Below are 12,424 nucleotides of genomic sequence, written 5' to 3'. Positions count from 1 at the left end.
CCAGATCTGAAAGAATTTCTCATTTATTTCTCCTTCTGACTGGTCGCCATGAGAGGGATTTTCAAAGGTCACTAGAAAGGTGGGAGGCAGAATTAAACATGGATCATTCAGGAGGGTGATGAATAAGCCGGCTAAATTTGCACCAATACGTTTTACAGCTAGGATGACACTACTTAATTTTCATTACAGATTCTGTATCTCTTCAAAACAAATGGCTGTGGTGATGTTTAACTCCTGCACGCCACAGCGGGCGCGCTGTGCATGAGGAAGGGCCGTAAGTCATCAAATAAGCAGGGGGTAGTTTAATGACTTGGGCTCACTTCTTCCGGATGTTTGCATTTCCCGTGGTTCAGAAGAAGCTAGATTACCTGGGTGTCAGGAAAACTTATTCAACGTGAGTCATCAGGAGCAGGAACACTTAGAGACATCCGACACGCATGTCTTCATTACCAGCTTGGAGCAAACACCCAAACCCAGGCAGCCGATTACGGGAGGCACGCTGGGCTGTGAAAATACCTGCAGACCATTGAGGATGAGCAATGTTTCTGGGATGAGTAATGTTGCTCTTGCCAGTAATGTTTCTCTTTACCTGCTGCAGTGCCCAGCTTTTCTCCATGCCATGTCTCTGACGCCCTCCCGTTTGCACACACTAGCTTTTTTATCTATACTTAGACAAATTATTAACTTTGGCAAAATGCGGTTAATAGTTACATCATGATAAAAGCATCCTCCCCAAATCTGTGCATTTCACGCACATAAACACATTTGAAACCACATTAAAACTTCACACTATTGAAGAAATATTTGATGAAATGGTAATTTCCCATATATATAATGTTCATCTCAAGGACTAGATCATGACAGCTCCTAAGAAATAGCTGGGGCGGGGCGGGGGGAACCACAGAAATTCTCATGTTGATCAAAGCCAAAATGATTCAACCCACATGTTTTAAAAAAAGTCACACCTGAAAGTAAACTTCTCCCTGGTTGTCCAAGGGTTATTTGGGGATGTCCCCACCTGCCAGCAAGCCTTAAAGGCCATGCACTGGCACCAAAACCTCCCCTTGCAGCGCTCCCCGGTGCCTGCAAATTCGGCTTTTCCTCCAGCACTCCCGTGGGGGCTCCGTGGTCTGGCATAGCGCCAGAGCAAAGCCGGCATCCACCGGACCCCTGTGATGTTTTCCAGGAAGATTTTTGCCCGCTCAGCCCAAGGGCCACAGAAACCGCTCGCCCAAGGACGGTGCAGCCGTGAGCGTCCCGCTGCACGGCAGTCCCCGCCTGGGACCGGGACCTGGGCAGCGCGGGCAGCCTGACATGTTTAGACAAACGAGGCAATTCTTCACCCTGGGAGAGGTGACGGGACCCACCAGCCTTTGCAGCACCACCGCCCGCTCCTGGAGCACCCCAAGCCATCGAGGACGCTCCTCCGCCTCAGCTGCCGCTGGAGCAGGGCTGGGAACAGGAGTCGAGCCAGAGGAGTCCCAGGTCCCCCGGCACCAGCCTGCCTCGCGCTTCGCCTCGCCCCAGGATGCCTCACTTTCCATCCTTAAAGACAAGCAACATGTCCAAGGAGAAGCTACCTGGGACGTCCACCTTGCTTCTTCCTCTGGGGCTGCCACCTGAGGAGGGCGGACAGGGAGAGTCCCCCATTCCCTGCACACCCGGAGGTGGCAGTGGTGGGAATGAGCTGCAGATGGAGCATCTCTGCCCCTTCTCACTCCTGGACTTCTCCCGGGACAGAGGATCTTTTGATGGTCTATTAGCATACAAGGCCCCTGCAGCTAATACAGCAAACGCCTGGTTCCTCACCCCATTCAAAACCATTTCTTTCAAAACAAACAATCTCTGAGCAATTGATGTAAAAGAATTACTTTAAAAAGCAGCTTTACCCTTGGAAATTAAATCCTGTCTGCTCCCTCAGCATTGCCTGTGGCATGCCTCTGCCCCCAAACGGCTCCGGCAGCAAAGCCAGCTCCCGCACGCCTGCTGGGACCCCCGGGCCACCCCTTCCAAGGCGCTGCCGGGGCAGGAGCAGCCGCGGCCACGCAAGGAGCCCGGAGGTGCAGCCCTGCCCACCCTGAGCGCCGCGATGGAGAGCTCTTCTTTACTTAGCGATATGAATTACGGCATGATATAAAGGCCTATTAAAAGGCTGCTTTCTAGAACAAATGCTGCCCCCGTGGCTAATCAGCAGAATTTTTCCTTCATTGAGAGACAAAATTAATATTGCTGTTTGGCAGACACAACGATGCCAAGTAAATAACTTGCAATTGAGCTTTATTGTTATGATGCCTTTTGTTGTTGTTCTCGGCCCCAAGAGGGTGGCAATGAAAAGGGAAGGATACAAATGGAAATCTGTAAGAGCCCAAAATAAATGTGTGCCCTGAAACGGAGGGCAGCGAGTGATCAACCGCAGACCAGCGCCGTGGCTGGCCACCAGGCTCATGGGGAGGGCGCCGGGATGGGGCCGGTGCCCGGCCGGGCACAGGCAGTCGGTCCCCTCCGAGCCCGGCAGAGCTCCCAGCTCCTGCTGTCACCTCCCTTCTTGTGCAAAAGGCATAAGGGCCCGAGAAGACAGCAGCGCCATGAAAGCTGGCATTAATCAATAGTGGGGTCTCCTTATGGGTGATTAACATTGTAAAATGCATATTAGCATTGTTAATATTAATCAGTATAGGCAAGAAAAATGCTTTAAAAAAATCTAATTAAAAAGCTCATTTACTTAGAGGACCAGAATGAATTAGTGCCACATCTCAGGGCTGTGAAGTATTCACACAGAGAGCAAATTCCCCAGGGGAAGTACGAGCGGGCTTGGAGGCTCGTCCCTCCCGTCGGACACCGTGGGGTGGCAGCAGGACAGTGGAGCGAGCCGGGTACGTGGTCTCCCAGCAGACCTCCTCCACACGGGGGTTTTTAGGCCAAAATACTTGGTCATGGTCCCTAGCATCTCTGCAGCAAGCAGAAAAAACCCTAAAGGCTGAACCCAGAAATGGGTTCACCCACGGTGTAGTCTGAGAAGCCAAGTCATCACAGGGGCCCGGGGGCATGGGTGCCACGGGGTTGCAGCTGCAGAGTGGCGGCCAGGGCACCGCCACGCTCCCCAGCCAGCCCCGCTCGGCTGGGTCTTCCGGGAGCCTTCACGTGGAAGGACATGTCCTGCCTACCCCACCTGCGGGTCCGCCCGTGGCGGGTCACCTTCGCATGGTGCTGCCCCTTCCCTCCGAGCGAGGGGCCAGCAGGTAACCGACAGCTCATCCCCACGACAAAACTGGAGAATAATCGTTTCTGACAGTGACACCTGCAAAAGACAGGCAGAAATTATACCAACTATCCGGGTGCTGCTTGTGCCAGGGAGAGAGGCAGCAGCAGGCCGGGCTCCCTCGCAGAGGCCCTAGGGTGCCGGCGCAGGGAGTTAAGGCAGCTGGGGCACACGGCATGCGGGGTGACTGCAGGGCTGTTTTCCCAGGCGCTTTGGTTCGAGGGTGCAAAGCTCCAGCCCTCCCTAGAGTTTGCTGCATGATTCGGAAACCACTGGGGAGGGGGCTGCCACGGTACGGGAGCCAGCGATTGGGCTCACTGTGCCGCGGATAAGCAGATACTAGCACGCACACTACACCTGTGTCTGCGTAACTCAGGGAAGCTGCAAGTCCCGCGTGAAAGACAAAAGGGAAACAGGATTAAGCAAAATCCTTTACTTGACCCCAAAACAATGAGGAGCAATTTGTCAGATGAGCAGTTAGAATGGCAGAGAAAAACTTCTTAGCTTAGATCACAGTATTTATCACATAAAAGGCATTTTATGACTCCCGCAAGGCAAACCCAAGGGCATGAATGGTCCTGCAGCGCCAGCTCATCCTGCGTTCCTCCCTCCCCCTGCACGCCGTCTTGCTCCACTAATCAGTTCAGTCCTTCCAGAGGTTTTGCAGTCCTGCTCCCTCCAGACCTGTGGGCTGCTGCAAGGCAGAGGAGGTATCTTGCAAAACAACCAGGCTGTAATCCGCTGCGTTAATAAGGTCAGATGGGAGAAGAGAAGAGCTAGAGGAGGCTGAGACTGTGCTTTGACAGCTAACCCAGTGAATTACGTGTTTGCTTGTCTTTGAGGGAGAGTCAGCCATGCTAGAAACCTAACGCTCAAATGTTTATTAGTCATGCTTAACACTAAATCAAAGCATGAGCCACAAACAGAGCCCTGCTCCTGCCAGCCCAGCCGGCACACAGACCACCCTGGCAGGCAGAGGTGCTGGGGCTGTGCCTCTCCCCTCCCTGCCTGCTGTCCGCGTCAACCCCGAGATCTCCGCGCACTCCCGAGGGAGCAGGAGCCTCTTCCCCTGCTGCTGCTGGGCTCCCCAAGAGAGAGACAACCGCACTCTGCATAGAGCAGAGGACAAACATTTTAGAGCTGGATTCTCCACTCTGCTTCTCTGCTGGAGATGCAGAATAACTCCAGGGCCTGCCCAGCCTGGCATAATTCTGGGCTGTTTCCAGACTGCTGGGCTCCCATGGGACCTGCCATCCCTTCCCTGGGCTCGCTGCCTTCCCCCTAGATGGGCTACGTCCCTCCAAAACCACGCACTGGCTGAGATAGGTATGTGTATGTGCATCTAGGTGTGCCTATTCTTCTAGCAAACGCTGACACCATCAGCCAGTTAGAGAGCAGATGAGACATGTCAGACTTTCAGCTGGGTGGAAACAGGCACCTCGGTATGAAGGGGAGGTGGGCAGAGAGACCTCCACAGTAGTGTCCCACCAAAGACTGCAGTGCGAGCTTTGTCACTACCAGGCATCAGAGAAGCATCAAAGCCTCTGTCTCAGAGGGACCCTGGTGTGCAAAAGGGCACGAATGACCAAGTCTCTCCCCGTCACAAGCACCCTCATGCCTTGTGTCGCCCCGCCACGTGGATTCGCTGGTGCCAAAGAAGGGGTAAGTTCTTGTAGCAGTGTTTACACAGTGCAACCATGTCAAGCAACCAGGAAACACAAGAACAGGAGATCCAAGTCCACGTGTGCACAGACTACCTACTTCAGCAAGTCCTTCCTTTCCAGCTCTTGTGGCTTTCTAAAATAGTAATCTCCTGAAAATCTTTTTCTCATGTCCGGTGTCAAGGCTGGAATATTTTCTAGTTATTGAGAAAGGGAAATACTGAGCAGGAGTAAAGAAAGGTTAGCCCTCTGCCTCCAGCAGTGGCGAGAACAGCAAGGAACCAGAGCCCCACTTCAAAAGGCTGTAACAAATGAGAGACAAGAGGCAAGGAAAGGTTGAAATCTGGGCAACTTGCCATACTTACAGACTCATAAAGTGCAAGCTCTTCCCTTTATTCATGTTCAGTGTCTAGATGTAGCTTTGCAAAGAGTATCTCTTGTTGAGTAAAGGGCTCTTCACCCTTGCAGAAGAAAGCAAAACAGAAGCCCTGGATGCAGAGGCAGCATTCATGCTGGGAAATAAGGCGTCACATTTCACAGTGAAGGCAATCGTCTGCTACAGGTCCTACAGGCTTAGGAGTAGTGCAGCTCCTTTGTCACTGGGAAGCAATGGTGCAAGACTGGCAGGTTTGTTCTTACACACAAAGTCCAAGGGGCCCACAGGAAGGGGCTGGGGGCAGGCATCACCAGCCTGGGCCAGGATTTTGCATTACATGAGAGATTAGATGCTTGAAATGGCCCCTGTGGGCTGCAAGCCTATGCATGACACAGCACATAAGCCATTTCAGGGAGCTCTCCTTCCCCTTTTCCTCCCGTCCACTTCCTTGTCATCCATCCCAACAGCTGGGAATGAAACCTTGAGGAAAAGGGCTCTGGCCATTGCCTGCCTGCTGGGAGACAGGGCAGGTGCAGAGGGGCTGGGAGGAGGAGAAGCTTCCTAGCCCTTAGGGAACATAACCGTGTTGGAGCTTAGGCCGCCAGCTGAAGAGCAGAGGTACCAGCACACTGGTTTATAGGAGAGCTGCAAACTGTTGGCTCAGGGAAGCAAACGGTGAAGGTCAAAGACCTGCGGGTCTTGCTGCAAGCAGCTGAGGGGCAAAAGAGAGTAAGTGCAATCATCAGGTGCATGTGTTAACCCACTGAGCGTGCACCCCGCTGCGGCGCACACACACCCCACTAACTGCTACCAGCTCGTCCTCCTGCAGGAGCTGCTGGAGGATTCCCACAGGGAACCCAAAACACTCCATGCTGGAAATTACTACTCCCAATAGCTCTTGTTTTTAAACACAGGTTGCAGCCCTTATTTACCAGCAGGTGCAATACCGTCAGGAGCAGGGACTGCAGATGGCTCATCTGCTTTTCCAAAGTAAACCTCCCCATTTGGCTCCAAGCTGACTGAGGCTCAGCTATTTGGGGGAAGTATGCAGTGCAACCCAGAGTTATTGGCCAATTAAGTATTTATGGCCAATTCCACTTTCCTAGCAAGACTTTTGGAAAGCAACTGCCAATTACATCAGAGAGGCTGGTTAAACTGTGTTCACCTACAAATACCTCCATGCTGGCATACGAGAAACTACACAAGACCTGTATGAGCTTCTTTCAAGGATATGTTCAGAGACAACCCATCATCAGAAAGATGTTTAAACACTTCAGCAATAACTTAACTCGTCTTCAGTGAAATGTTACCAAAGAACAAAGCAAAAGGCCATGCATTTCCAGGCCCTGAAGAAGAGAGTTAGCTGGGCGGGGGCCTTCTTACAGACAGGCTTGGCCATAAGCTAACATCAGTAGTATGTCTGCGACCGGTCTTTCCTGCCTGGCCCTTGTATGACTGAATGGGCAGGTGTATCTCAACACCACCTGCAGCATCTCTGGTGGCTGCTGATTTAATCCCAGCTGCATGCTCTTTTAGCAGGTGCCATCACCTCCACTATGCTCCTCTCATTCTGAGATCACTTAGGAGATCCTGGATCCAAACCCAAACCAAAGTAATTCCCCTTAAGATGTGGTAATGGTGAGAACTTTTGTTAAGCCCCTTCAAAAACAAACAAACAGCTACCTACTGCCAACGTTATGGCAGCAATTGTTTGCACATAACATGTTTGTGTCTCCCAACTCCTCCAACGGAAACACATCCTTCTCCTTTCAATTCCACCAACAATTTTAGGATCAAGATTCCTGCTTACACTCGGAAATGTACAACAAAGCTAGTGATGTGGCAAAGGACAAATCATTTAGCAGCTTGTATCTTTGCTATTCAGTCTGTAGTGGGCTGTTTACAACACGTCCCAATTTCAATGAAGTAATACTTAACATTCAGCAAGCATGCTTGAGGCCATGGATGAAAAGCACTACTTATCTTCCGCTTGTCTGGCAGCATCTGCCAGAGACCAACCAGGGTACACTGCCAGTGCCACGGGGTTGCTGCTTGCCACGCATCTTCCAGAGCAACCATGCCCTCTTTCACAGCACCTTTGACTGTTCACACTGGGCCAAACGCTAGCAACTACGGAGGTTATTACAGCTTTTGAAACTGGTGTGTTACGATGCAGTAGCGGATGAGAGAAGTCAGCTTAAACAAGGAAAGGAGAACTCTTCAAACGCCACCATAACTCAGATGCACAAGGTGACAGGCGTCTATTTGTTCCTAAGTTGTATCTGGTAAATGCTACTGTGGTCAGCGAGTGCACTTTCCTGCCCTCTGCCCTCATTTCTGCTAAGAGCCTAGAGTGATCATTTATTTTAGGTGGTGTTTATCATATATCATCTCCTAGCAGTGCTGGAGAGACAACTTGAGAGACAACTCCTTCGCTAGCTCATGAGAACCAAACGCATCTCCATTTCAGATGAATCGGGTGTGCCACAAAAGCAATCAAAAGCTGTGACCAGTCACTGAAACATGATCCACACCTCAGTCCATTTGTGTCAAACTACTGTGGATGTGCACTGTTTTCTAAAAGGCAGCCTGCATGAGAAAAATACCCTGCAAAATCTGGTGCATGACAGTGCCAAGCACTTAAAGTAACTACTGCTTCCAGGCTTTGTGCTCTCCATGCTGGTGCTGAGCAAAGGGGCAAAGGAAAGAGGGGACTGCAGGTGCTGGTTTTAAAAAACACTGCCAGCTCAAAACGCCCTGCTCACCTCCATCAGCGATGGCAGAATGTGTGTTTAAACTGCTAGGTGCTACCGAAAACAAAAGGCAGGGGGAAAATCAGTGCTAGAAAAATCAAACCACCCTTGTCTGTGCTCTTCGCCCAACATGTCTAAAGTGCACAAGCTAACCTGTGGTACCAGGCGTAAAAGGCAATCTTCTTTTGAGCTACTTTCACCTTTAGCCCCTCTAGGTGTTAATGCCAGGACAAGCAATAACAGTTCCAATCTGTTGGTTGCTCTGACAGTATCCCATTAATAACATGGTCACCTTGTTATGATGATTTGTGTCATGCCGTAAATGCAGCTGTCTCGGATTCACTACAGAGACTTCTATATTTACACGCACACACATATATATACAGACACACAGAGGAACATAATTTTTACATTTCACCAGAGAGGAAAATAATTCTTCAGGGTCAAGCAGGGGGCATATGCTCTGCCAACTCTAGCCTCTACTGAAATGGGATTCATGGATGAATATTAAGACACACTGCCCTAAGTACTGCATGCTGACAAATATTTGATATCGGGTAATGAGTTCATCTCCTTGCGAGTGACTACTGTCAGTTTAAGTGGATGGCAGTATAATACATCATGGCGTAAAGCACTGAAAGGACCCTGATAAAGCACAGCAAGGTATGAGCTAGACCTGCATTTGTATTTGAGCTCACTCTCTGCGTTCAAGAATATTAGTCCACTCTCCTCTACTGAAAACCCCAGGAGAAAGAGTTCTTTTGAGAGCAATGTTTTAAACCTAAATTTGATGCAATATGAATATTCCTTCATATAAAAGTTAAAGGAGGACATAAAATGCTCAGAAAGAAAAAGACTGGTGCTACCATCTTTGCTAGTTCTAGGATAGACTGCATCTTTCACATTCACAAATAATTTTTCTGAGAGACCCGTGTCTAAATGAGTCCTCTTATGCTTTCAGTCTGCTTATGCTGCTTTCAGCAGCCCTGGAGTCAACACCCACACAAAGCTGTAACAGCCAACACCAGGGGCACATATGCTTGAAACACTGAGTACTGCGTCTCCTGCACCTACAGAGATGGTTTCAGAAGCAAAACAACTTGGATTGGCTTTTTAAGGCCAAGGCTCTTCTTCCAGCAGCAGTCTGCAGCCATTTGCCCCAGGGATGAATCTCTCCAGCCCACGGGGGTTTGTGCCCGATGCTAGCTGCCACCGTGCACAACTGTAACCCCGGCTGCAGATGGCAGCTTCTGCCAGCACCCTGCTCCTGGCAGCTGCCCCCTTTGTGTAGGGCTGACGGTAGTCGAACCCTCTGGCTGAGAATACCCCTTCTAACCAGCCACGCTCGAGCTTGGCCTCCGGAGAACTTACCAGGTCCATGAACTAAGCTTGTACACTCCTGGCCTACCAGCAATGCTGCGTTCAGCTGGATGAAACCAGAGCATGTCAGCCCTCCGACCGTGGCTCACCACTGACATTTGTGCTGTCCCTTATGCAAAGGGCGTAAGAACCAGCACGAACGGTGAGAAAAATGGGGGTCTAGGGGCATCTGAAGTTCACTTGGTGCAGTAGAAAGCAGGAGCTGTCAGCCTTGTCCACCCACTCCCACCTGCACATCATCTCTCTGCAGAACAGCAATAATCACGCAGATACTTGGACGGGGTCCTTAAAGGTACTCTCACGTTTGGCTGCTGAGCGAGCCAAGAGCAGCTGTTAATCAGCAACACAGGCAAGCTGGGGTGGCAGACAGAAAGCCAGACTGAGGAAAGCCCACTGCTCATTGCAATTCACAAACAAAAAGCAAACTGTTTTTTATTTCTGAAAGTGTACAACTAGAATATAAAAATATTCCTTAGTGAAAGCAAAACAGAAAAGGACAGAAAATGAATGCTAAGTGAAAAACATTCATATGTTCCAGAGGAAAAAGACTCCAGAGACAGAGGATGGCGACTCCTAAAGCTGGCAGACTCCTCAGGCTTGGAATTTAAGGCCACGTTTCTAGTTTACAAAAACTTCCTACAGCAGACCTATAAGTTATCTCACTGTGATTCATAACTCAGTGGAATGGGTTTCTAGTTTGTTCTCTTTGAGAACCCAATCACTTGAAGTGCATCACGGCACTGAATGAAAACATTGTGCTGCTTTATTATTAGACATTTGTTTTTCCTTATGGTGACTGCATAATAGCTGCCACAAATATGCAAACTAGCTGAATTAAATAGCATACTTTCTTGAACATTTCCAATCTCTCTCAGCCTTGGTACTTTACATGTTTTCCAATACCTGGATTTTTCTGACTAATGAACACTTCCACTTGCTGGAAAATGTTGAAAATGCAATTAGTACTTCAATATGCAGCCTCAAAGTATGCTGTGCAGCAGCTGAGCACTGTAAAAGAGCCCAGTGCTTGGCAGAAGAACTAGAAATCTAAAAGATAAAAGGGAGATTTAAGCACACTCCCACTAAGGCCTGCTGCAGAATTTAATTGGCAAGGTTAGCAATAAAAGGGCTGCAGAGAGAAGCACCAAGGTTATGGCCCCAGCGTAAGTCACAAAGCCGTAACAAGTTCTGATTCCCAAGCTAAAAATTAGAAATTACATTCAGTTCCTCACCTCACACTCCCCCATGCCAAGTTGTGCAAATGTGTTCTGATCAAATAACTCTATTCCTTTGCTTTTCTCAGTCCGGCTTTATCTCTTCAAGGGGAGATACAAATCACTCCATCCAACCCTTCTGCAATTTCATCCATCCTCTGCCTGCACTCTTCCTGCAGCTGCTTCAGCTCTCTCTCCAGGCTGGCCTTTCTCATCTGCAGTTCTCTGATCACCTCTGTAGCACTGACAGTTGAAATAGGCTCCTTAGATACAGATCTACCGAAGCCTGTTTTGCTGGCAGAGTGTTTGCTTCTAAACACCAGTCTGCATGAACCGTGCATTTTTGGTTTTTTCGGAGCACAATGGTATGTGAGATCTAGTAGTTTCAGCTCAACAGCTTCCTGTGTCTTTCTAGCAGCAGCACAGAACTCCTCCTTCTGTAGTTCTTCCTCTCTTGTTTTCACCTGTAGAGGGAAAAAAGAGCAGAGTAGACACCTGTGTAAAACTCCTTGCGCCAGGAAACAACACGAAATGGCACGTCTGGACTAGGATGCACCAAGGAGAAGAGAGCCAACTGGGAGCGTAAGCCTCAGTGCGTGGCTGTAAAAACCAAGTTAAGCCAACCCATGCCTTCCATCAGGTAACGGCATCAGCGACCAAAGAGTTACCTGTGGTAATTTGCCTACGGATTCACAGTCCACCAATCCCTCCACTGATGACTAACCCAGAAGGGATCTGCACTCCTCCCTCTTACGGCAGAGTGGGTGGTTTGACTTCAGAGCCAAACACGCTGAGCAAAAAGAGATCTAGGAGAGTGACCTTCTCCATCACCACTGTGCTATAAGTCACCACATTGTCATAACAGATTAATTGCCTCATGACTAACAGTATTAATTCAGTTTTCAAATGCTTTCTGTACTTGGCAGTGCTAAAAAGTAGGGATGACAACCATAAGCCAGAAATTCTCATTCTCATTACGGGGTAACAAATAGTAAAAGGAACATAATGGAGCACGGACAAAGAAGTGGACGCTAAGAACAAAATGAACACCAGACAGCACACTTTCACTGAAGATAGGCCCAATAAAACAAACCTTTTCTTCTGACAGAATCACAGTCTAGATGATAAAAGCAATTGTATATACTAGGATTTCTCCAAAGCATTTGATTTAATGTTCTCTAACAATTTGATTTGAAGAACTTGCAAGATGGTAATTGCCTTTCCAATTTTACAAGTGGATTAAACACAGTTTCAGTGACTCATCTCAAAATGTAGTTGTCAGTAGGGAAACATCAGTAAAAAGAGGTACCCTCCTAGGGTCTTCAGGGAAATGGGTTTTGGTCCAACAGCATTTAATGTTTTATAAACAGTCTCTAGGCAGTGGTTGCTGACAGAGTTCAATGCAAGGGGAGAATAGCGGGTGGAATTGGGAAGGGGACAGCCTGGCACGCGACAGTCCCCGGAAAGGGGCCATCCTGCTTCGCTGTCCTTCCCCACGCTCTGCCTCTGGCCGTGCGTTCCCACTGTTTTGCCTTCTGAGCCCTCCATGAGCCGAATCAGTTCTCGAGCCTGTCAGGACGCTCCCTGCTGCATTAGCAAGGTGAATCAGCTCCGGGAGGGGTCCAGCGAGCACCATGCTGGGGTAAGCAGGGCAGACCCACGCACCTGGGAGCTGAAGCTGGAAGAGCCAGGGCAAGGGGGTCTCACATCCTTCTGCTATAGCAACGAGCTGCCAAATCAGCTCAGCCAAAAAAGAAGAAAAAGTCTCAGAAAAGCAGTGC

General features: G+C 49.3%; 1 protein-coding gene across 2 annotated transcripts in view; it reads right to left on the bottom strand.

The window, feature by feature from the left end:
- Positions 1-9,835: 9,835 nt before the first annotated feature.
- Positions 9,836-12,424, bottom strand: part of TEDC1 (tubulin epsilon and delta complex 1) — a 75,343-nt gene continuing 72,754 nt past the window's right edge. For both annotated transcript variants that reach the window (XM_064515729.1, XM_026123421.2), the window contains one exon: positions 9,836-11,107. In XM_064515729.1, the coding sequence (XP_064371799.1) occupies positions 10,748-11,107 (360 nt within the window). In that variant the 3' untranslated portion in view covers positions 9,836-10,747. The remainder of the gene's footprint in view (positions 11,108-12,424) is intronic.

The sequence above is a fragment of the Dromaius novaehollandiae genome, chromosome 8 (assembly GCF_036370855.1).
Source record: "Dromaius novaehollandiae isolate bDroNov1 chromosome 8, bDroNov1.hap1, whole genome shotgun sequence".
Classification (NCBI taxonomy): Eukaryota; Metazoa; Chordata; class Aves; order Casuariiformes; family Dromaiidae; genus Dromaius; species Dromaius novaehollandiae.
This window is presented reverse-complemented; position numbering and strand designations above follow the sequence as displayed.